Source organism: Sitophilus oryzae, unplaced genomic scaffold (assembly GCF_002938485.1).
Source record: "Sitophilus oryzae breed Bouriz unplaced genomic scaffold, Soryzae_2.0 scaffold_1576_pilon_pilon, whole genome shotgun sequence".
Classification (NCBI taxonomy): domain Eukaryota; kingdom Metazoa; phylum Arthropoda; class Insecta; order Coleoptera; family Curculionidae; genus Sitophilus; species Sitophilus oryzae.
Window position 1 is genome coordinate 5,143,188 of NW_022146254.1, and position 25,317 is coordinate 5,168,504.

At 32.8% G+C, this 25,317-nt stretch overlaps 3 protein-coding genes across 4 annotated transcripts in view; 1 reads left to right on the top strand and 2 right to left on the bottom strand.

The window, feature by feature from the left end:
• LOC115879429 (tuberin) overlaps positions 1-19,789 on the bottom strand; it is a 47,284-nt gene extending 27,495 nt beyond the window's left edge. For both annotated transcript variants that reach the window (XM_030896263.1, XM_030896262.1), the window contains exons 1-12: positions 19,510-19,789; positions 19,288-19,424; positions 18,994-19,216; positions 18,777-18,942; positions 18,552-18,726; positions 14,061-14,261; positions 13,857-14,004; positions 7,353-7,668; positions 3,918-4,086; positions 3,646-3,858; positions 3,361-3,592; positions 3,186-3,304 (exon numbers count right to left, since the gene is read on the bottom strand). In XM_030896263.1, the coding sequence (XP_030752123.1) occupies positions 3,186-3,304; positions 3,361-3,592; positions 3,646-3,858; positions 3,918-4,086; positions 7,353-7,668; positions 13,857-14,004; positions 14,061-14,261; positions 18,552-18,726; positions 18,777-18,942; positions 18,994-19,216; positions 19,288-19,424; positions 19,510-19,585 (2,175 nt within the window). In that variant the 5' untranslated portion in view covers positions 19,586-19,789. The remainder of the gene's footprint in view (positions 1-3,185; positions 3,305-3,360; positions 3,593-3,645; positions 3,859-3,917; positions 4,087-7,352; positions 7,669-13,856; positions 14,005-14,060; positions 14,262-18,551; positions 18,727-18,776; positions 18,943-18,993; positions 19,217-19,287; positions 19,425-19,509) is intronic.
• Positions 19,790-19,868: 79 nt separating this feature from the next.
• Positions 19,869-21,133, top strand: LOC115879430 (protein canopy 4). Its single transcript, XM_030896264.1, has 3 exons — positions 19,869-20,327; positions 20,383-20,729; positions 20,786-21,133. Exons 1-3 carry the CDS (start codon positions 20,219-20,221, stop codon positions 21,011-21,013), a joined length of 684 nt encoding a protein of 227 aa, XP_030752124.1. The 5' UTR covers positions 19,869-20,218; the 3' UTR covers positions 21,014-21,133.
• LOC115879431 (28S ribosomal protein S33, mitochondrial) lies at positions 21,011-21,732 on the bottom strand. The gene is made up of 2 exons (XM_030896265.1): positions 21,449-21,732; positions 21,011-21,395 (listed from the first exon to the last, which is right to left on the bottom strand). Exons 1-2 carry the CDS (start codon positions 21,589-21,591, stop codon positions 21,206-21,208), a joined length of 333 nt encoding a protein of 110 aa, XP_030752125.1. The 5' UTR covers positions 21,592-21,732; the 3' UTR covers positions 21,011-21,205.
• Between the last annotated feature and the right edge of the window lie 3,585 nt (positions 21,733-25,317).

Consider the following 25,317-nt stretch of genomic DNA (forward strand, 5'->3'; position numbering starts at 1 on the left):
TTGGCAAGGATGGTATATATTTAATGGGCAAGTGTAGAAACAATTTAGAATTTTGTAAGTCTCTATCAAGTCCCCCCGCAAACGCCTCTGTTTTAATGTGGTGAGATTTAACATCGCAAGACGATCTTCATCCAGATCCTTAAGTTCATGGGGCATTTTTGTCACCTTGCGTTGAATTTTCTCGATGAGATCAATATCCTTCTGAAAATAGGGACTCCATATTATTTGACCATATTCTATTTTGGGTCTAATATAGGACTTGTATATCTTTAAAATAAGATCAATAGAGCGGTCTTGAAATGCTCTTTGAATGAAATAAAGAGAATTTGCTTTTTTAGTAATCTTTGATATATGCATATACCATTTTAGGTTTCCAGTAACTGTAATCCCTAGATCATCCTGTTGTTCTACATGTCTTAGACTTAATTCATTTAGGGTGTAGGTTTTGTGCGTACAATTCATTCCAATGCTAAGAACAGTGCATTTGTCCTCATTCAGTTTCATTCTCCATTGTTTGGCCCAGGATTCCACCAACTTTAGAACATGCTGAAGATTGACGTAGCTCGTTTCGGGATTTGCATATAACTTTGTATCATCCGCAAAAAATATGATATTCGTTTTTATGCCTCTTGCCAGATCGCTGATATACAGGAGGAACAACAGTGGGCCCAACACAGAGCCTTGAGGAACACCGCTGGTCACTAGAATAAATTCCCTCTTATGCCGTAGTGGTTTAGTTTATAAAGAAGCATCTTGTGGGGGTACTTTATCAAATGCCTTTTCAAAGTCAAGATAGATGACGTCTGTTTGTTGGTTTCTATCAAAGGCTGCTGTCCAGTCGCTAAGACAAAATGTCATGTTCGTTATTATGGATCGACCAGGAAGAAATCCATGCTGTGTGCTGGGTAAGACATCTTTTTCTTTTTCCTTTTTCTTTTTCCATTAGGTATGGAGTAAGTGTGCGTATTTAGTTTACGTTCACGATTGAATTCATTTGATTTATTATTTACAATCAAAATTTTTTCTTAATTAAACATGTTTTTAAAAATCCGTTTTTATGCTTTATTTAATTTATGTCCGCAAACCCTATCCTTCAAAGCACTGTGCGCCACTTACATGTTTTTTAACTGTTTTGAAGAGTAATAATTTTTCGTCCGTACCTGTATAAAACTACTGGATGAAAAAATATACATTACAGTAATTTTTTTCTTAAAAAAGGTATCTTGGTAAAAATCGCTACGAGCAACCTTTCTCAAGATAATATTTAGAATGGAAATTGTCAATACATGTCATTATTGACAAAAAATAAACATGTTGGGTATTGACTGAAATGATAAATTAACTTTTTATTTTTTAAATTAATCAAAAATTCTTCTTCGAAAAAAATTTGTTGAACCTTTTAAAATTTTTAAAAACTCTTTTTAAATAATAAATTTGAAAACATTTCAAATTTATTATTATTAGACTGAAATAAGAAATTTGAAAACATTTCAAATTTATTATTTCAGTCTAAAGCCTCGTTCTCAGAACTGCGACTGTCGCCAGCGACACGACAAAAGAACCAATAAGATTTGTACAAAATTCAAACAGCTGTCAATTTTAAATTTAGTACAGCTCCCATTGGTTGTTTAAAATGTCAAACTGTGTCGCCCGCGACACGACGTTGTTCTGAGAACGGGGCTTAATGCCTATCTAGTCAACATGTTTAATTTATCTCAATGATGACATGTTATTGATTATTTCGATTCCAAATATCTCGAGAATCGTTACTCTTTGTGATTTTTACCAAAGAACCGTTTTTATGTAAAAAACGGCAGAGATGTATATTTTCTTACTCAGTAGTTTTATACAGGTACGGACAAAAAGTTATTACTCTTCAAACCAGTTAAAAAATATGTATGTGGCGCCTTCTACAAGTCATATTAACATCAAAATCAAATTTCTCATGTCAAAAAACTCCCAGACGCCATCAGGTTTTCATAGAAATAGCTACGTTAATGCAGAAATTATTTGGAAAAAAAGAGAAATAAAAATGAAATTTCTACACCCTGTATCTCCGAAAGTAAGTATTTTCCGACATACATTTATAAGAACTTTTATACTTATTTTTATCTGCAGAATATGCTGCGAATACAATTCGAACCCAGTGGCGTGCAGTACCATTTACAGTAGGGTATGCAACAGAATCAAAAATATGAAAACACTAAAAAAAACTATGTATTACATAATATATATATATACAATGTACGTATATAAAATTTACTGTCTAACGTATTTTAACTTTAAACTCAAACAAAAGAAAATTCAAATAACAGCAAATAAATTTAATTATTTATAGATGCAAAACGAATAATCTGTCTATCATTCAATCATTATTTCTTCTCGATAGGCGACTCAACGACTGGCGAATTAGCTAAAACAATAACCGTATACAATATTGCCAGATTGCCAATTGTCACTGCCTAAAAAATGATTTTACAGCCAAAATGATTTTACAGTCAAACAAAATAATAAATGAAATCATTTGGAAACAAATACAGATGACAGACAAGCAAATTTCTAATTTGCTGCATAATACAAATCTTTCTAAAACACAGTTATTTAAAATTTATCGTATGAAATAACATGGACTGTTTCTTACATAGTTCTGTAATAACATCGGAACTGGCAATACCGTATCGGCGGCATCGAGACATCGGGTGCATCCGTGCTGCCTGCTGCGGTAACGCACTGCTTTTGCTCGTCCATATCCATGTAATGTTAAGTTGCGGCCGTGCGTTCGATTTCGAATAATGGGATGCGTTTTTTAGGTAATAATAAGACACTGAACAGGTGGCGTTTGTTTTGTATGATGTTTCCGGCTTTGCAACCGTAATAAACACAATATTAACTTACTATTTAGAAAAATAAAACAATGTAGGTCGCATTGTAGGATTTGTAGGTAGATATATAATGAAAATTGATCAGATAAGTATATTTTTATTTTGCGTCTGTCTTGATTAAATGGAAGGGTAGGCAAAGCTTTTTTGCCTATATGTAATGCACGCCACTGTTCGGACCCCACTGTATATTTAATTGGTGTCCAATCAAAAAGGAACTGAAATAAATGAACCTTGGACTGAACCTAAATATTGACTATAAAGTTGTTCTTTACAATATTTAAGTAACTTTTATATATTACTTACCATCAAACATAAAACATTAACCAATAAATCTAATTCATTGTTGCCTTTTCCAAGAATGAGTGACTTATTTTGAAGTCCTTTTGTAATACCCGTTAAAACTAAATTCAAAACGTCCCAGTCTACGAAATTTAAACATACATAAGTATTGTATTTGAATATTAAAATAATAATGTACCTTTTTCATTTTTAAGACAACTAATAATGATTTTAAAAGCCTTTCGAAGTGATACATATGAAACTGAACAGTTTGGTTGAGCATTAATTGCTGGTGATTGCGGCGGTGCCGAATTAATCATTGAATTATGATACACAACACACAAATATTGACTAAATTTAAGACGATTTCCTTCAGGATAGCCAAGGTGATATAATGAATCCGCTCTCATTTTCAAAAAGCAATCAAAAACCTAGAAGTCAAAATTAAAAGAAATTTCAAACGTCTTTAAAAAATCGTACATACAATATATCTTATTTTTGAGTTGTTTTGAAACACCAGAGGATATTCATAATGCTTCTCTAAGAATATTACAAGCATATCATATATTCTAATAGCGTGAGACGATGGCTGCTTGTGTATTTTTTGGACAAATATTCCTGTCAAACCTGTCATTAGAGCTTGAATATCTTGATAATCTAAATCGGGTTGATGATGATCAAATGGTCTAATTAAGAACTAAAATAAAGTTTATGGTAACTATTATAAAATTGTAATTAAGAAAAAAACTAACATACCTTCTCTAAAATATCTAAAAGTTCTAAGCAGCGCTTAGTTTCACATAGTCTACACATGTCTGTTAACATTTTTATCACCGCAGTACGTACAATAACATTACTATCAGTAACTACCGGCGTCATGTGCGGTATAATAATACGTTCAATTAGTTCATCTTCATACTGATCCCTAATAGATATTAATTGAACCTTAATATAATATGCATAAATACATACCATACGATCCGAAAAAAAAAACGGCCTCAAAGAGGGCTGGGGAATGACAATCGATAATAATTTTAGCGAGGTCGAGCCCTAGACGTCATTTACTTAGCCTGTACTCTTCTTTATTCCTTAATGGCGCTTATTGCCAGTTGGCCTTAAGAAGGTTGTAATTTATTTTTACATTGAGTATAAATTATTTTTAAATGGTGTAATTTAAAATTCGAGAAAATCGGTCTATCCTTTTAACGAATTTTGTTTAAAGGCAAACCTAAAGTATGTACGAGGATGTATTTCAGGAAAATATTTCAACTTCTATAGATTGGCTCAAAAAAGTAAGTGGATCGGGATGATTTTTTTTAATGGAACACCCTGTATATTGCAGTTTTGGCTTCCTTTCACCTTGGATCACTTCACATAATCCTAAGATATGAGTAAATATATTTCGATAGTTCCAGATATAAAAAAAACAAATAAATAAAAAATATATATTTTTCAACCTTTTTTTAAAAAAATTATTAAAAATACAAGAAATGTACTGAAATCAAAACTATACTAGGTATTTGCTATAATTGGTCTGTACTTACTTTGCTATAAATAATGGTAATCGTAAAACATACAGGATGTTCAAAATTCTACGCCAAACTTTCTAAAATATAAAATAATTTTTCTTGTTTTTTTTAATGGAACACTTTGTATATTATTTTTACAATACATGGATAATTAAAAAATTTAAATTTTTTGTACTTAGATTGTTTCAAAATTTTTAACGGTATCGCTAATATTCGCAATTTTATATTTCATATGGCACAGTAAATTTTTATCAAAGCCACCCAATGATTTTTCTGTCATATTTTACCGTTGAAAATTTTGAAATACTTTAAATACAAAAAATGTTAATTTTTTAACTATTCATCTAATAAAAAGATAATATAAAAGGTGTTCCATTTAAAAAAAAAACAAAGAAAAATTATTTTATATTTTAGAAAGTTTGGCGTAGAATTTTGAATACCCTGTATGATTTAAGATTTCAATATTTATAGCAAAGTAAATATAAACCATCTAATATAAATACCTAATATAGGTTTGATTTCAGGACAGTTCTTGTATTTGTAATAATTTGTTCAAGGAGGGTTGGAAAAATATGTATTTTTTATTTATTTATTAATATCTCTGAAATTATCGAAATATATTTACTCATATCTAAGGATTATGTAAAGTGATCTGAAAGGAAGCAAAAAGTGCAATAATATACAAGGTGTTCCATTTAAAAAAATCATTCCGATCCACTCACACTGTTTTGAGCCACCCTATAAAAGTTTAAATATTTTTATTCTAGGAGCAGGGGTGGATGGGGAAGTGGAAACCGGCCCGGGAAAAAAAAAGGCAACCGGCCCAAATCGACAAGAACAAAATGACCATAACGAAGAAACATATTTTATTTATTAATATACATATAAGTGAGGGTGTTTTTCGCTCGTGCGAAAAAGCTCTTTTGCCTCCGGTTTTAAAAACAAATTAAATTGCCTTGATCAAAATTTTCGTAAAGACCAATATTGGGTCGGACATCTGAATTTTTACTAAAATGGCTCAGTTTTACAGGGTTCTACTGCTTTAATTTTTATTATCGATAATGGTAATTTGATCTTGATTAGGCTACGATTTTGATCACGATTTTGAGAAACTTAAGACTTCCTGATTTATTTAGTTCAGCTGACCCAATCCTCTGTGAAATACATTACTTTTAGCTTTTCGGGTATATACTTTCTTACACATTGTAGAAAGAAATTCTCTCTTTTCTGCTACAGCAGCAGCCTCGTCGTGTATACGTATTTTTAACTGAATGAACCGCGGTCGCCATTAAAACTGCAGCATTTTTTTCGCATTTATCACGAAACTTTGCCTCTATACTTTTCTACATTTGACATCTTTCTACATTTGACATCTCTTATGATAATGCCATCACTCAAACGAAAAAACCTAGGCTATACCTAAGCAGTGGATATAAATGTGTTCTGATGTAATGCTATGTTACAGTCCATTTTGTCCATAATAAGAATATTTAAATTTTCGAGACATATTAATATTTTACTATCTAATCTAGTTTATACCTTATTTAACTCTTCTCTGCTGTCTCAGTAATTTTTAGCAAATTCATTTTAGCAACATTTTAATCAACAATTTAGACTTGGCTTTTAGTTCTCAGACTTGACTTTTAGTCCGTCCCCAATTCAAGCCAAGCATAGATATGTTTTATCCGTCAACCGCAGAGTTTGCGTCAAATTCGTCTACCATTTTACAAAGGAGAGCTCGAAAAATATTGCACCGAGGCCCCCATTTGTCAATCTGCGCTACCGTATTCTTAGTATACATTTAGATCGAGACTATTTAAATTTACCTAATGCTATTCATTCTTTTTTTTTGCTTGTCATATTTATTAGTTATTAATAAGAGAATAGTGGGTAAAACTATACAGGGTGAGTCTTAAATAAGTGCAAATATTTTCAGGGAAGGTATATTTCGATCCCAAGAACACGTCTATGAGGTTTTTTTTGCAAAAAGATTTTAAAAATCGAGCATTCTTTTAAATTTGCCTGTATATTTTAGAAAACTTTTTAGAACTTCCTGTTCAGCGCAAATTTCCCCACGGTATAGTTTCTTAATCTCTGATATTACGGCACTAAAAGAGATACAAATACCGGAAAATTGAGGTGGCCCAAATTTTTTTAAAAATAAATATTTTTTTTAAATTTCCACACTTTAATAACTCGATTGGGCTTATTTGAAACTCGATAAAGAGAATATGTTATGTTTATTTTATTGAGATCTACCAGCCCTGAAAATATTTGCACTTATAGACTAACCTTGTATAATAAAATTGTTTAAACCGAACAAACAACAGATGATTATTAAAATTATAAGTGTCCCAGAGAAAGACATTTTACAATTACAAATCCAATCTTTTTTGAGCTCTGATCAGGACCGGCCCACCGGGAATTTTCCCGTTTTCCCATATCGGGAAAACGGGATAATTTTCCCCATCCACCCCTGTCTAGGAGCTACAGATTCCTAACACATTATTGCCAGACCCTGTATAATTAGTCTTAATTTTAGACAAGTTTTATGTTAATTTTTAGTAAATTACATCTAGAGACTGACCTCGGTAAAATTATCATTCCGCAACCGTCTTTGACGACGTTTTTTTTTCGATCATTCGGTACTTTACACACTCACCTATACAGTTTAAAAACATCAGTTAATACATTCAATACTTTTAGCCTAATTTCAGTTCTAACATCCTTTTTAAAGTATTTGTGTAGCAAATTATATAAATTGGTCATCCATAAATGTTGCGTTGGCATTATACTTCTTGCAAGGTAATTTATCAGTCTTAAAACAGAATCATCAGGTCTATCAGACGCACATTCCTCCACTAACTTATAATAACTTTTTAAATTTCCATTGTACTGTAACTTTTCAATGTAATTTTCCATTACACTCATAATCTCCATAATCCTTGGTTTAATGTCAAGTTTATGTGGATTTGGTTCTTAAAATAAGGAACAATTTTAAATGTAATATTATCACATAAGTTCAAGTTAAGAAATTTTAAAAGTACCTACTCATGGTTATTCATGTAATTTGTCACGGAATATTATAGTTAAACCGTTCGATTTTTTTACAAATGTGGCTTTTGGATTCATTTAAGAGCGATTAAGGCGGCTACAGACATACAAACATTCGTTGAGCTGTCCCACAGGGTGTCCCATTTTAGTGGTCATACGGTATCTCCGTTATTAGTAAAGCTAGAAGGGTGCGGTTTGCACAAACCTTTGTCCCACTTTTTTGTCAAACGGAAGATGCCGTAAACAAAATTTTCATAGTCCTCTTCGTTTCTGACCTACAGAGTCTTTACGAAAATTTTGCAATTTGGGACAGCCCCCGTATCTCCCGTAGAATACAATAAGATTTACGTAGAATACGGTGGCAGTCTGTTTTTCTAAGAAAAAAATATTTTTGAAAATATGAACTAAAGTATGTTTTTTTCAAATGGAACACCCTCTATTTTTATAAATCATGTGATCCGTCTCGCTATGAGCTTTTTAAAAATACATGTCAGTCTATTTTATTTTCCCTATTTACAGCAATATTTAAAACGATGTACTTAAACAGCCGTTAAACGGTAGCCTACTAAAATGCCGCTAATAGATATTGTGACGTCGTTCATGTCGGCGGAAAGTAATGCCTAGCCTTAAGCATTCTGCAAGTGGTTCAATTCTCACGCCGACTTTCAAGACTTTTTTATATTTTTTTTTGCTTATAGCGTGATCTTATTGCATTGGTTTCACTCTTTTTAGTTGGATTGGTTTAGTTATTTGGCGGGTTGGTTAGCGTGGTTATTTGGAGGGTGTTAATTCATTGGTTAGTTGGTTATTTGGTGGGGTTGGTTGATTTTTACTAATTTATATTTGTTTTTTATATTTTTTATCAGTGTCGAGGTTAGTTGCGTTGGTTAAGTCGGTTATTTGATGGGGTGGATAGCGTTGGTTAGTCCTTATAAAATTTCTATATTTCATAAAGCCGTCAAGTGCGTCACATCAACGACGTCATACCTATTAACGGCATTTTAGTAAGCTACCGTTTAACGGCAGTTTAAGTACAGCCTATTTAAATAATATAATTTTCTTAATAGTAGACCGTGATAAATAACAAAAAAATCAAAATGGTATTTATTAAAATAGTCATACACATATTAAAACTTTATTTGGGAGTCATATATTTTACTTTTGAATTGTTACCACTGAATATATTTTTCTTTTTTATAGCGAAATTTATTATACCGGAATGGATTTGCAAATATCTAAAAGCTTGCATTATTAAAGCATTTTCCAGGGGTTCGGCATTGTTGTACTTGCCACGATATATTTCATATTTAAAGAATCCCCAAAATCAGAAATCGAGAACGGACAAATCCCAGGAATCAGGGCGGCCATCATATGGGTCCATTGGTTCCAATTCATTGATTTAAGAAAAAGAAATAATAATTTAACAAAATTCTAATATTTTTAAAGTTGTGAGGGGGAGCCCCATCTTGTTAAAAGTATTTTTTCACGTAAATTAGCTAAAGGAATATTTAAAAGTTCCTGAACGATAGCTTCCAAGATTTACAAATAGCAGTAAAGAATTAAGTTTCCCTAATACACCCACCGGCAAAAAAAACCGGCCACTATATAAAAACTAGTCTCAATTTCAAAGTTGGATTTCTCGCGAACCACTCATTAGATTTTGATGATTTTTTTTTAAATTGTAAGTTAATTCCTTCTTAACGGATGCTACGTCAGCAATTTTTATTCCGAATTTATATTGAGCATATACAGCAAACAACAATAAGACGAAGTTTTTTGTCCGAACTTTGTAACACCCTGTAGGGTGCAGATGGGGTTAAGCTGCTGTAGTAGCTATTGCTAAATCAAATCACATTGTAGCCTCATCTTTTGTGAGCATTTTGTTTTTTTAATCACGACATTATCTCTGTTTGTATTGGAGATGCGCTGCTTTAAAACAAACGCATCGAAAAAATCTTTAAAAACAAATCAAACATCAGAACGTAGGTAAGTTTAATCTGAAAACTAACTAAAACATGAAAATAAAAGAAAAGGTTAAATAAATTTTAAGGGACTAATATCTAGTGTCCACTCGCCTGGTGAAATTTCCCGTTTCGATATACCGATTCCAAGCATCCTGAACTGTGGTTCGAAATATACTCTGGGTATCGGAGACATAACGTTGACTTCGCCCATCCTCAATTAAAGCCACAATACGAGCAACATCCGTTACAGATAATGGCATTTTTTAATTTGACAACCGTTGTTGTCATATTGCAAATACTCATAAATCCGTTTTCACCTAAGTCGCGTCGCCTTGACTATTTATACATAAAACTTTCTGCCTGCGAAGCATTTTTCCGAGACGTTCGTTTTAAAATGGCATATCTTCAACACAAAAAGAGATAATGTGGTGATTAAAAAAACAAAATGCTCACAAAAGATGAGGCTACAATGTGATTTAATTTAGCTATAGCTACTACCGCTGCTGCACCCTACAGGGTGTTACAAAGTTCGGGCAAAAAACTTCGTCTTATTGTTGTGCCCAGTATATGCTCAAAATAAATTCGGAATAAAAATTGCTGACGTAGCATACGTTAAGAAGGAATTAATTTACAATTTTAAAAAAATCATCAAAATCTAATGAGCGATTCGTGAGAAATCCAACTTTGAAATTGGGTCTAGTTTTTAGTGGCCGGTTTTTTTTGCCGGTGAGTTTATATAAAGAATTTATTAGTTGGTCTCAGAATAAAACAGGAGACAGATAGCAGTATACTTTTAATAATTCTTTAGTCTTTTATTATCAATCATGGCCTACTAATAAATATGATCTTTAATATATTTTTTTTTAAATATTGCCGTAAATAGTGAAAATAAATATAGCGTGATATATATTTTTGAGAAACTTTAGGCAAGCCAGATCATATAATTTATAAATATACAGAGTGTTCCATTTAAGAAAGCATAACTTTAGTTCATATCTTTAAAAATATTATTTTCTTGGAATAACAGACTATGTGTTCTACGTAAAGAGTTCTACAATACGGTTTCCACCTTCTTGATACCTTTAACAATAACAGAGATACAGGGGGTGGCCCAAATTGCAAAATTTTCAAATAGACCCTGTAGCTCCGAAAAGAACAGGCCTATGCAAATTTTGTTTACGGCATCTTCCGTTTGACAAAAAAGTGGGACAGGTTTGTGCAAACCGCACCCTTCTATCTTCACGAATAACGGAGATACCGTATGACTTCAAAATTTCAACCAAAATGGGGCACCCTGTACAGGGTGGGTCAAATTCGACGCTTTTAAATGGAAACACCCTTTTCTATAGGAGATAGGCGAAAACCAATATCGGAGTCTGGAGCTCAATTTTTGTCAAAAACATGATGGTGAAAACCGCATATCGATATCTGTTACCGTTTCGGAGTTACGGGGTGTTTTTAAAAATGTGCATTTTTAACAAATCGCTTGAACTTTTTTGCTATGGAAAATTTTGTATTTTTATAAAAACATTTCCAAATCACTTTTTTACGTAGAATTTAATGGTTTAAGTATAATTTTTTTAAAGTTAATAATTTAAGAGTTATCAACAGAAAATTTAATTTTTTATATGGGACATCCTGTATATTTTTAATTTATTGAAAAGCATTTAAAATTACCTTTCCAAAAATATAGCACACTTGTTATTTTGCTCGATTCCTCTTCGAGATATAGAGTATATAAAAATTCGTCCACTTTAAATAAGTAGGCTTTGAACGGCGCCGGCTATAATGCAAAAAAATTCTAGCTGTGAACATCAATTAAAACGAAAATAATATTTGCATTGAGAGATGCAGAATTTTATAACAATTTGAACTATATTTAACCAAGATGAACACATTTAAACTATATCTAATCAATAAAAATAAATAGCAAACCAAGACATGGGATTTTGCTACAGGTGTTCGATATATCAACCGTTTTCTGTTATATGGACAGACGGGGTCGTTTTTGAACATTTCTCGCGGAATTTATTAACTCAGTAGGGGTAAAAGATACCCTCTCATAATTGCTAAGTATTTCTAATTATTGTCTAGATTATACGGGCAATTTAGAAATAAGGACCTTTATTTTTCTGCAAAGATGTCCATAGGATTAGAACCATAGGCATTAAGTCCGGCGGCCTCGACGGCAGACGGCTGGGATCTTGGATAGCTATTCAATTATTCTTGAAATTGGCTGCAAAAATTTGCTGACAACTTCAGCGTTCTGAGGCGGTGCCTCGTATTGCTGGAAAAATATGTTTTCGAGTTTCATTAGGGGCATATCATCAATAAGGGGTCCAAAGCCTACTAGTTAAAAGTTATTTAACTAACTAGCCTACTAGTATTAAGTTATTTTTGGAAAGGTAATTTTAAGTTCTTTTCAGTTAATTAAAAATATACAGGGTGTCCCAAATAAAAAATCAATTTCTCTGTTGATAACTCCTAAATTATTAATTTTAAAAAAATTATACTTAAACCATTAAATTCTACGTAAAAAGGTGCTTTGGAAATGTTTTCATAGAAATACAAAATTTTCCATAGCAAAAAAGTTACAGCGATTTGTTAAAAATAAACATTTTTGAACATTTTAAAAACACCCCGTAACTCCGAAACGGTAACAGATATCGATGTGCAGTTTTCACCATCATGTTTTTGATCAAAATTGAGCTCCAGACACCGATATTAGTTTTCATCTATCTCCTATAGAAAAGGGTGTTTCCCTTTAAAAGCGTCCAATTTGACCCACCCTGTACATGCGTACAAGTAATGCGTGAGAACGTCTGTATATGCAGCCGCCTTTAGAGCTACAAGCTATAATCTAAAATTATTTTCATATGATACAGTACCAAATAGACTAATAAAATATATTTTTTTTTAAATAAGGCACTGTATATTGACTAAATGCGTAATGACATTTTTCTAAGATTAAAATAAATATAAATATAATCTAGGTTTATCTCACTTAAATCTAGCTGTTTTTGAAAAATATTTTAATTTTTGTTAAAATACACTAATGATTTTAATGTTTCATATCTTGAAACCTATTTAAGTTTTTAAAACCCAATAGGTATGCAATAAAGTTTGCTTATCGATGAAATATTGCGCGGCAATAATGATATTGATACCAACTTATACAGGGTGTCTAAAAATACATTCCAAATATAATTACTAGCTTTAAATTGGCATTAACTTGATTATTTTAACTGGGACGCTCTGTATATTTTGCAGTATATCTATAAAATTGTATTATACTTCCTTTTAACTAATTCTTCAGATTTTAGTAGAAAATGATGCATATTTTTATAATTCAAATTTTTAATTATTTTTCAATATGCCCCCTGGAATCATGCCATTTCAAATTTATTTAAAACAAATAACAGATTGTGACTAATTCAATAAACAACTAAAAAATACGAGACACTGCGTAAGTATACCACAGAAATATCACAATGTCTGTAATAAAGTTGAATATATTTTTTCTTTGTTCTGGAAGGTTCTCTATTAGAAAACATTAGAAATTACTAAAAAAGATACGACGTCATAAGCGTGCTAAAATTGTTAAAAAAGTAATTGCTATTATTTAAAGCTAGTAATTATTGACACTTATTTTAAACGCCTTGTATAAGTTGGTATTATTTATAAACCGTTATTTAAGTGAGGTAACAGTTTACCAAATTTTACTTTATTTTAATCGCAAAGACTTAAAATGCAATATAGATACAGGTTGTCCCTTTACAAAAATACGACTTTAATAATAGTATTTGATTATTTCAGATACCTTATACCATTTAAAAATATTTTAAAAAGTAGTTCTAAGGGCTCAAACGCACTGACGACCAGGTGGCAGAGTTGACTCGGATATTTTAACATTTCTGAAAACAATATTTTCTAATTGGTAAAACCTAAAAAATCGTTAGATTTGACAACTCTGCTGAAACTGGTCGTTCATCTGGCCGCATCTATGTACGCAATATATCCGACCAGCCAACGCAACGGCAGGTCGCTGCGACCTGGCCGTCACGTCCGTATCAAATAACGTAACTAACTGATAATATTTCTAACTTTTGTGAACATTGATACAACCAAACCAAAGCAACCAAACTTACCAGCATTTGTAATAAAATATACATGAGATATAATCTGTAGAATCACTGACCAAGAAGAATCCAGTAAATCTAAGCCATAACGATTAACAAGTTGCTGAACGCCTAAAGTTACCTCGTAAGCTACAGCAGGGTGATTACATTTTACCGCCTAGAAAAATCTAAATAAATACAAGTTATCTCGTTTTATTTTCACAATTTTCATACGTGCAAAAACGATGGCAAAATTGAAGCAGGTGGGCATTTTACATAAGGAAGTGGCTCAATACTCCATAACCCCATTCTCGTAAAAAATACAGCACCTCTGAGGAGATCTATTTGAAATTTTAAAGATGGTTCTTGTAATATACAACACATTGTATATACTGTTGAATGACCCATGTGAGTACGTAACAGGTTTTTCATTATCTTAAAAAATGGTTACAAAAATTACTATAGAGTATTTATTATATGATCTAGGCCTGTCCCACTTTTTTGGAGCAGAACGTTCAAATTTCATGAAAAAATCCTCGGTATTTTCAAGAGATGAATCTGTCACACTAAAAATGGCATTTTAAACTTCAATCTATGATGCCATGACTGTGTTAAAACCATTAATTTTTAATCAAGGAGCTTTGGAAAATTATCTCGATGGTCTGTAGTATATTTTCCTGGTCAGTTAAAGTTAAAAGTTGCCCAAACCGATTTTTTAATCATAATTCATTTTTTTTAACGGAACGGGGGTGGCTCATTAGCATATTTGTACACAGCATTTTTTTACGAATAATTTCGTACCACACATTTGGTATATCGAGTCAAGTAGTCGTTATGAATCGCACGTTGTACTTTTAAATAAACCATATTCAAAAAAAAATGGTCATGGCACTCTAAATTGAAATTTAAAATGCTATTTTTTCAAGTGAAACTTTCTTGTGAAACGTCTTTACGCGCGATGGGAGCAAAAATTGAAGGCCGTGACACACGATCCGACATGGCCGTGAAATAGAGATGGGTTGTTATTTAACTATCTGTTATTTTACAACAGTTATTTGGAAATAACATAACGAAACCGTTGCAACTTCTAAAAAATAACAGATATCAAATAACGACACGTAGAGATTGACTGCTCGTGATACGAAGTCGGCGCTCTGCATCGCCACGAAATCCTATGCGGCTCGAAGCAATGGGCTCTTTCACAAAAAATAAAATACCCAATTCAAGGACAAAATCTGAAATAGAAGACTGACGTGCATGTTGAATAATAAATTTGAGGTTAAATTTTTTGTTTACTCTGTTTGTAAAAGCTTGTAATCAAATTTTAAGTTTTAAATTGTTATTTTTTGATAATTTGTTCCATCATGGTCGTACCAGAACCTGGATTCGGAAAGGCGTCATCTGATAACCTTACGCAGGTCAGCATGGTTAGGTTAGGTTAGGTACCTGGAACCGACATTTGGAAAATGTCACAAGGAGGGCGGTGACTACACTAGCGGTAGTAAGACGACTTCATGGAAAAATCTGGGACCTCAGAACACAGATGGTGCACTGGCTGTACACTATAGTGGTGAGGCTTTCAGTAACATATGCATCCTTGGTATGGTGGCCTAAGGTAACGCAACAAACAACAATGCTCAGCCTTAGTAAAATGCAAAGATTTGCTTGTCTGAGCATAACAGGGGCAATGAAATCAACCTCTTCACATAGTGATCCAGGCGGAGGCAAGAATGGAACTCCATCGACAACAAAGTGTCTTGTCTCTGGGAAATAGGACAGAAACAGGACACTTAAAGATGGGAGATTCTATCGGAGGATCTCTACTCCAAATGAGATCGGACCAAATGACCCCTCTTTATCACTACCACAAACCATTCGAGGTGAACAAAATGAATCGAGGAATGGGACAGATATAACATTCCTTCAAGATGGACTAACCTGGTTTACAGACGGGTCAAAGACCACTGAAGGAACAGGAGCTGGAGTATTTGGGGAAAGACCAAGGGCAAGCTAATCCTTTTCCTTGGGTAAACACTCAACCGTATTCCAGACAGAAATCTTCGCCATTCTACAATGTGCAAGAGAAAACAATAGAAGAGCTTATTCAGGTAAGCTCATCAATATATGTTCAGACAGTCAGGCGGCACTTGGGGCGCTTATGAACCCAAAGGTATCGTCGAGACTCGTCTGGGAATGCCTGGGTGAACTGGGAGCTCTGGCACGAAGGAACAGAATTAAATCCCGGCACCCAGAATTGAAAATTCTGGGTGCCGGGCCACAGCGGCCTCCAAGGCAACGAAAAAGCCGATGAGCTAGCTAGGCAGGGATCATCGGCATCCTATCTTGGTCCAAAGCCAGTACTGGAAATACCCAAATGTATGGCCCGTAGTGCACTAAAACTCTGGATCAGGGAAAAGCACAATGTCCATTGGAGAAACAGACAGGGGCACAGGCACAGCAAGGCTTTTATCCAAGCACCTAGCTCTAAAACCGCAAAAGAACTGCTAATGCTTAGCAGGAATAAAGTGCGGATTACAACAGGCCTCTTGACAGGACACATTGCTGTCAAGTGTTACCTGAACAAGCTCAACCTGTATCAAAGAAGTCTTTGCTGCAGACTCTGCGATAAAGATCCTGAAACAGCGGAGCACATAATATGTCATTCCGAGGCTCTGGATCGCAAGCGACACTTTTTATTTGGGAAAGCTTGGCTAGAACCGGAGGAACTATGCTCCCATCCTATCAAGGACCTGCATAAGCTAATGCAAGGCACAGGGATAGGAGAATGGGTGCAGATATAGAAGGGGAACAAACACAATAGGCCTCACAGGTCGCAGTGTTTCCGGCAGAGGACGGCCCCTTGTTATGGAGGTCAGCATGGTGGCCCGACGGTGTTGCCGCTTTTCAATATGCCAGGTGTGACGTATTAAAAATAAAGTGCGGATTTTTATTCTGGGCTTTCTTGTTTTTATTTATTTTCTTAAGAACGACTTCAAATTTTTCGAAAGTGAGATAGCAGAAAATTCCAGAATTAATTGTTTTATTCAATTATGCGAATTCCAAAATATAGTGAAAGAGCCCATTCCAAAAAACAACTAGTATGAAAACTCTGTTATTTCGCCTACCATCGATAACGGGCGACGCGCCGACAGTCGAGATACAACGAAGTGGGGCCACGGCGAACGTTGCTGCATCGGTCGATGGGCTTGCAACAGCTTAAAAATAACAGTATATAAAATAAACAACTTTTTTAAAACAGTTGCAACTGTTGCGGGCATAACGCCTGACGGTCGAGATAACCGGAGTGGGAAAGTAACGCTACTGCATCGGTCGATTGTCGATGCTGGGCCCGCAACAGGTTGGGAATAACGTATAGAAAATAAGCGGTTGTTTTAGATACATTGATTTTTAACCTGTTACGAGCGTAACGGGCGGCGCAGCGGCCGAGATAAGCAGAGTTGGAAAATAATAGCTTTTTCGCCTGTGTGGGTCGATCGCGGTGTACGGTGGCGTTAGAATTCAATTATTTAATTTTTAATACATATTTTTTTGCGTAAAATAGTTTGAAAGTAGTTTTATTTTGTCGGATTTCTGGGTATTTTTTGGCATTAATAATGCCTGGTAAATAAAATTAATTATTAATTATAACTGAATTGAAGAAAATTGTCTTGATTAAGCTTATGTTATTAGAATCGTTTTGAGCAAGTTTATTTTACTATTTTGCTTTCTGCAAATTTATTTTTATATATTTATTTACATTTTAAAGTTTTTGTTTTGTAAGTTTCAGTGGAAGTTTCAGAACTAAGTTATTATGTTTCAGTTACTTAGTTATTTTTATTAATATTTTTAAATATGTACTTTCATTGTTTTTGCTACGTTTTAAAACTTTTCAAAGACAATTTTACTTGCCTGTCACCAATAATGATATCAAGAAATAGTGAATGATGATTAGAAATTTAGTTATTAAATGAATTAGAACTTTGGTGATTACAAATATCACATGCTTTTTAACTACTTAAATAAATAAAGACTGTCTAAGCTCATTTTTTTTTATTAGTAATATTGATTTTCTTAATAATTATTTTCTTAATTATTAATAATATAATCAACATATTCTAAAAATTATAATGGAGTTTAATTTGCTTATAAATTTTATATTTTAAGTACATTATTTTTTATTAAGAAATAAATATGAAGATTTTTATGATTTTAATACAATTTGGACAATGCGAATGATATTTTAGGTGTTTAACATTAAAGTAAAAAAATAACAGAAACCTGTTATTTTAAGCCGTTATATAAAAATAACAGTAACAGTTTCTACTGTTATTTAAAAATAACGGTTTTGCCCACCACTACCGTGAAACACGTTTATCTAAAATAACAGGTTGAAATAATGTGATTACCAATTAAAAAAATATTATACGTTATTCATATTTAGAGTTTAAAATAGTGCGCGGGCAGATGACAGCGTTCAGCAATGAAGTAGAGGAATCAGATCATTTTATTTGGCGCGAGCTCACGAAAATCCTGTTGAACCAAAAGGATAGACTTATGCAAGATCGATATTCCAATTTCTTTTCTTTGGCTTCACTTTCCACTCATTGTGTAAATGCGGTACTAGCAATCAACTTTCAAAGTATTTCAATAAATTAATATATAAAAAAGTGGGACATCCTATGCAGCACAAATAAATTGTTTATTAAAATATAAGAAAACATATACCCTCCAACTTTCATGATGATACTTTTCAGATACCACAGTCTGACATAATGCACCAATAAATATTGGTAAAGCATCAGGAGACATATTGCTATAAGCCACAATACTGGACATTATATTTAAACATAGGTTTATTGTTGTAGATTGATTTGTGGGTCCACATAATCGGCATATATGTCTAAAATATAGAGCATGAAAAATTTAAAGGAAGACTAAACAACTCCTTACTGTATAATTCCATTAATAATATCCTCATCTAAATATGCTGCATTAAAATGAATTATATTATCAATCATATTTAAATAGTCTTCTATACGACCAGCTTGAGAAATTTCTGGAAGCCAATTTAATAAGAAAGTGCCTATTTCTTGTTCAAAAAACTTTACTTTTCGACCTAAAAATTTCACATTTTCAGTAATTACCTATAAATTATTTGTGCAATTACCATTTTCAGTAAGAGTCATTAATAAATCTAATCTTTGACCAATATCTTCTGGTTGATCATGATGCTTGATTAATCTGAAATACTGACTTCTCATTATTTCTAGTCTTTCAATTTGTCCTTTTATTAAAGACTGTGTAAAAGCAAAAATCATATGACGCACTTCTGTTGGATTACTCTTGTCAAAGAGATCTTCCGTACAGCTATAGAGTTTCTCAACAACATTCTAACAAATAATAAAAGTACTTAGTAAAGTATATAGTAGAGTATATTTCATATGCCAGTATTTTAACCTACATTAGCTAATTTTTCACGCTCAACAGTTACACACAATTCCTTTAAAGTCTTCAATCGAATTTGTAAAGGAGATTCCTTACTAATATCTCTAATCAGTTCTTGTGACAAAGAAAAATCACTCCTGCCACTATGACTTCCTATACGAACATATAAATAACTATAGTATCTTTAATTACTGTTAATAATTAGTAAACAACCTACATATGTGTTACATTTACATACCTATTTGTCCCTTTTTTTTAAAGAAATCCTTAAATATAACTTGGATACCCTTGCTGTCCTTATCTCTGGAACCCATTTTTAGGGTTTCCGGGGTTTCTTATCATTCAAAGAGTATCACATGGAACACGAAAACAACACCTTTACTTTTTCTCGTTGTTTTTATGTTTTTCTTAGCCCAATAATTTAAACTTAGCATACAAAAAATGAATTTTATAATAGAATTAAAACATAACAAATCAAATGTCACAAATCATATGTATGTCAAGATGTGTCTTGTGTCAAGATGTCATGAATAAATTCTTCTTGATTTCGGATTTCGGCAAATGTCAAGCTGTCCGTCTTCTCAAGATGGATCCGCCCAGATCCGCCCTACAAAATTCTTTTATTCAAAAATCTGGATCAATAGGATCAGATCCGGACATCTACTCCTGTGATCTACTCTAACTACGATACTACATTCTATACCAGAGTTCCCTACATTCACCATTGACTATGGAGCCATTGACTAGTGATTGACTATAGTAAATTTTTATAAACTAACCTCAGTTTTTTTGTTTGCATCTTTGCAAATTTTTTTAAACTTTTATCAGAGATTTTATGTTCACTTTATATTTTATTGCTGTTCTATGAAAAAAGTTTTACCTTGATAGTTTTTCTCTCAAAGTAGGAATTAACTTAGATTTTATATACTTAATACACTTTCTATAACATGGTATTGTTACATTTTATAAACATTTTTATTTTGTTAGCTATTTGTAGCTGTGTATTATCGGTAACTGAAGAAGATGAAGGTGTTAAATATGCTAACAGATGTGAAGGTATGCTATTTCAGCTGAATATGTTTTCTTTATAAATCTCCATTTATTTTGTCAGTTTGTAAAATTTTGGCTATCGAATTACAAAATCGATTAGAAGAGACAGGGAAATCTCATGACGTGATAGAAACAGGATACTCAGTAGATGATGTCAAACCAAAGAAGAAAAAGGAATATAAGAAATCAGAACTTCGCTTAATAGAATCGCTTGATGGAGTGTGTGATAAAATATTAGAATATAACATTCATAAAGAACGGCAAGATAGTACCAGATTTGCCAAGGGGATGAGTCAAACATTTCAAACCCTACATGGTTTAGTTGATAAAGGAGTCAAAGTTGAACTTGGAATTCCCTATGAACTCTGGGATAAGCCAAGTGTTGAAATAACTAATATGAAAAGTCAGGTTAATATTGAATCCAATATAATACATCATCATTTTTACTTTTATAGATATTTTAGTGTGAAACATTATTAGAAGAAAATGAGGGTAACATTGAAGAGTGGTATTTTAATTATCAGGGTGGTGAACCTCTTAAAACATTTCTATGTCAAAAAATTGTTTTGAAGGGTCATGACATACAATGTTTAACTGAACATTCAAAAGGTGAAACAGAAGTGAGAACTAACCAGTCAAATAAACCTAAAGTAAAGGACAGGAAACAAAATGTAAAAAAGGAAGAGCTATAATTAAGAACTATAATATGTGAAGTGTCCAAGTGATATAATTTTAATTTTACCAAAAAACTCCTCTAAAAAGCATTTTGTAATTTCTTATTTTATATTTATAAATAAACCATAAATAACTCAGTATGTATTTAAAGACATCTAATATACAAAAACACAATTGACTATATGAACTTAAATCAAGTTAGCCAGCTCTCAACTTTTTAATTTCCGCTCGGGTTTTACTTTCCCCCTTAGTGCTCGCATGCGCTTCATTTCATCTTTAAAGTCTTCGTGCTCATCCCGGTATAATCCGTAGTATCGCAATTTCATCATTAATTTGCCAGTTTCAATATGTCTTGGATAATAAGCATGAACATCTTTTCTCAAATTTATTGGTTCTTCTCTACAATATAAATGTTATAATACGCAATAATAATTATTCTACCCTAATTTTACTTATAAAGTTGAACTACTTTCATGGATTTACTATTTGTTGGTCTAACAACTTCTCCAAAAATTCGATTACTGAGGCGATTCATACGACGAGCGTATTCTGTAGTTTGTTTGACTAAATCTGCATATTTAACATATTTAGTCATTTTAAACAATATTAAAAATTATGCTGAATAAACTTAGTTTTATAAACTTCGTGTCCTTCGTGAATAAAAAGGACAGAAAAAAAAATCACAAGAAAAAATATAAATTTGACAATTTGTGGTTAGAAGTTGCTTCTTCTTTTCGCATTACCCAGGCCTGGATCTAATTTCCCCATGGGCTTGATCGTCTAGTAGTTGTCTCCATGTTGTCTCTGCTCAGGCCTATAAGAAGGCTCAGCGGGCTCAGCTACGTCGAAACACCGGTTCCCATTAGAACACCGAAGTTAAGCGACGTAAGGCGATGCTAGTTGATGAACGGGTGACCGGTTCGAAACTTTGCATCGTGCTGTTGTCCAAGGGAAAAGTGTAAAATCTATTGATGCACACTGCTCATTCACGCCGGTTCGAGGCCGGATGAGATCGGATATCTCGTGAGTAAGAGTTAATTTAGACACTTCCTAAGTCGGTAGAAAAGTAGGTCCCGTCCAGTTTAGCCATTGCAGCAGAAAGGAGACGTTAACTTGAACCTCACACAAAACCAAGTCAATTTATTTTATTTAGTTTCTCTTTAAGCACTCATTCAACTATTTTGTTACAAATTGTCAGTATCAATATTGAACATCTTTATTTCTGTAATGACTTGGCAATTGCACTATATGATAAAAGAGCACTGTTTGGATTTACTTGGTAATCGAAATGGTAGAATATTCCTTTTTAATTATGGTGTGTGTCAATATCAAAATTAAAGAAATTTGATAAGTGATAATTCATAAACTATGAGGTATAGTTAGGGTTGCCATATTTAGCCTAGGGTTGCCTAATTTAGCCAGCTATAGTTAGGGTTGCCATCAGTCCTTTTTTGAAAAGGACAGTCCTTTTTTGTAACAAATTGTCCTTGCCCTTTTTCGACGAAAAAGCCGTATTTACGAATTTTCCCTGAGAAAATTATCTACAGCAACCAACAATATTCCTTTCGTCCAAATTTTATTAGACACGTTATAAAAATAAAAAATAAATGTTTTTTTTCAAACGCCACAAAAGTATTAATTTTTGCAACGTGATTGCAACATTTGAAATTGTTTAAAAATTTATTTGTAACTTTTGAAAAAAAAAGCATGTTCTATTCCGTTTAATCTCAAATGATAGTTTAGGCTTTATATTTAACCATTTTGATCTTAAAAAGAGTTTTTCAAAATTTGAAAGTGGCGATTTATAATCGGCGGTTCACAATCAACAGCTTACCCCCCCCCCACCCCACCCCTCCAGTCATTTTTCATAGTCCAATGTCCTTTTTCTACATTTTTACTTTGCAAAAAGGTGGCAACCCTAGCTATAGTATGTCATCATGTTTAGTTAAAATTAATATTATTGCTTTATCCACAACGAAGTTACAGGGTCAAAAGTGCCGCTAATACCTTCAAGAAAAGGATGGTACGGCTGTGCTCGATTTGTGCCAGATATTGCGGATATAACTTCTGGATTTAAAACCATCTCTGCTAAAGCAGCTACCCAACAGATACCAGAGAATAATAATGTGATTTTACAATAACAGTGACACTACATATATCATAAACACTATTCCATAGATCTGTTAACTGGGCCCATAAGCAAAAACATTGTTTTAATGCAAAAATTACGAAAAAAATGTTATCTCTTCTTCAAAACCGAATATCTCTAAAAAATTAAAGCTATCGAAATAAACCAAAAAATTAACTATCGAGAAAAGGTACAAATAGATAATAAAAGGTATAAAGTGATTTTTAAATTGTTTGCTTTGTTTTTACATACTCCACAAAGTGTTTGAAACTTTCACCAAAATACCAACATTTTGTTTTCCCTCGTATAATTGACACATAGAAACTTTTATTTTTAATTTAGAAAGAGATATTAAAAAACCAAATAATTTAGCTACAAATTGTTTAAAAAATCATCAACATTGGTCCACTAGAGCACAATATACAGGGTGGTCCGAATTATATTCTGGAAATTTCGGCAGCATATTCTGCTGATAAAAATAAGTAAAAAAGTTATATAATACAACGTATAAATGTATGTCCTAAAATGCTTAGTTTCGGAGATACCGGGTGTAGAAGTTTCATTTTTATTTCAATTTTTTCCAAATAATCTCTAAAGTAACGTGAATATTTGGATGAAAATTGGTGGATGGATGTTTTTTGACACGAGAAATTTGATTTTGATGTCAATATGACTCCAATTTGTAGGTGGTGCCACCTACATGTGTTTTAACTGTTTTGAATGATCAAAAGCAGCAAATATGGGCTTCAAGGTCAGCCACCGGATCCACACCTTTACCAAAATAACCATAACCAAACCAAAGACCAAACTCCAAGTGCTTGAAGATAGCGATAGCCATAGACAAAGTGTAAAAAGCTGAACTCCAAACTAAAGATAAAAATCAGCATCACGCTGTATTTCTTTTATATTATAGAAAAGAAACTGTTGTGTATAGCTTTGTTCGGGTTCTTGATATTACCGATTCTGGACCGTCCTAGAACTCTGCAGCGCATGCGCAAATGAAATAATGTCTTCATATTTCCTTCTGCGCATACGCATCACAGTTCTAGAACGGTTCAGAATCATGATACAAAGAATACAAGGTATGATATTGCGCAGGATGGTCACTACGTCACAGGTGATAAACGGCACCATTGGTCGGCAAGCTCTGCGCGCAAATTTCAAATTGTCAAACAGATTGTGATCATCTGTGAAATTTGATTGTGTCATAATTGTGTCAAAATGTGAAAATAATTTTTCAAATGTCAAGCTCGATGTCAAAACATAACTTTTGGGGTTATGTCCTAATTCTCCCTATTTTTGGTCTTTTAATAAAAAAAGTCCACTAATAAAAGTGGCAATTGAATATTTTTTTTGTATGGCGTATGACGTCACAGGTGGTATGCGCAAACTTAACGAAATTGGAGTCGCTATCGATCATACCTTGTTTTCTTTGTACCATGGTTCAGAATCGGTAATAAGAAAAAACCGAAGTAAGCTATAATGTTCACAACAGACATGGGCGTTTAGTGTTATTTCTTATTTTTACGTTTTGATAATAAAATACATGTAAAAAACACATTTTATGCCGTTGGTAGTGGGCAGGTTTGGTTCAAGAACAGTTAACCTAACCGTTCTTGGGTTGGTTTGGTTGAAAACTACATGTTACTTTTAAAAACTACATAAACTACATTACATGTAGTTAATGCAGTTTATGTAGAGGGTGTAGTTTATATGTAACATATGTATGTAACTTTCAAATGTCAAAGGTTTGAGGTGAGGTTATAATAAGATAAAGCTTTAGAAAACACATAATGTATTTAAGAAAACAGATAAAATATGGCTTTAAATATAACCATTCCATTTCCATATTATTTAGACTCCTCGTACAAAGCAAAGTTATTCATATCAGTAGGTAGTTTAATAACGTAGTTTTCATGTAGTTAACGAACGGGAAAAGACGTAGTTTTTGAAGATAAACTACACGTAGTTAATCAACTTAGTAGCAGGGTTCGGAAGTAGTTAATTAAGACGTAATTTACCTGATTAACTACGTGTAGTTTTTCTTCAAAAACTACGTCTTTTCCCGTTCATTAAGTACATGAAAACTACGTTAATAAACTATGTATTGATATTATGAATAATTTTCCTTTGTATGAGGTGTAATAGAGATAATATAATGTAAATATTATATTTAAACCCATATTTCTCCTG

Excerpts from the sequence above, each read along its gene's own strand:
- LOC115879431 (XM_030896265.1), bottom strand. The coding sequence starts at position 21,591 with ATGACTAAATATGTTAAATATGCAGATTTAGTCAAACAAACTACAGAA. Across the intron at positions 21,396-21,448 it reads AAAGTAGTTCAACTTTATAA|AGAAGAACCAATAAATTTGA; the intron begins GTAAAATTAGGG and ends TTTATATTGTAG.
- LOC115879430 (XM_030896264.1), top strand. The coding sequence starts at position 20,219 with ATGGTATTGTTACATTTTATAAACATTTTTATTTTGTTAGCTATTTGT. Across the intron at positions 20,328-20,382 it reads ATATGCTAACAGATGTGAAG|TTTGTAAAATTTTGGCTATC; the intron begins GTATGCTATTTC and ends TTATTTTGTCAG. Across the intron at positions 20,730-20,785 it reads TAACTAATATGAAAAGTCAG|TGTGAAACATTATTAGAAGA; the intron begins GTTAATATTGAA and ends TAGATATTTTAG.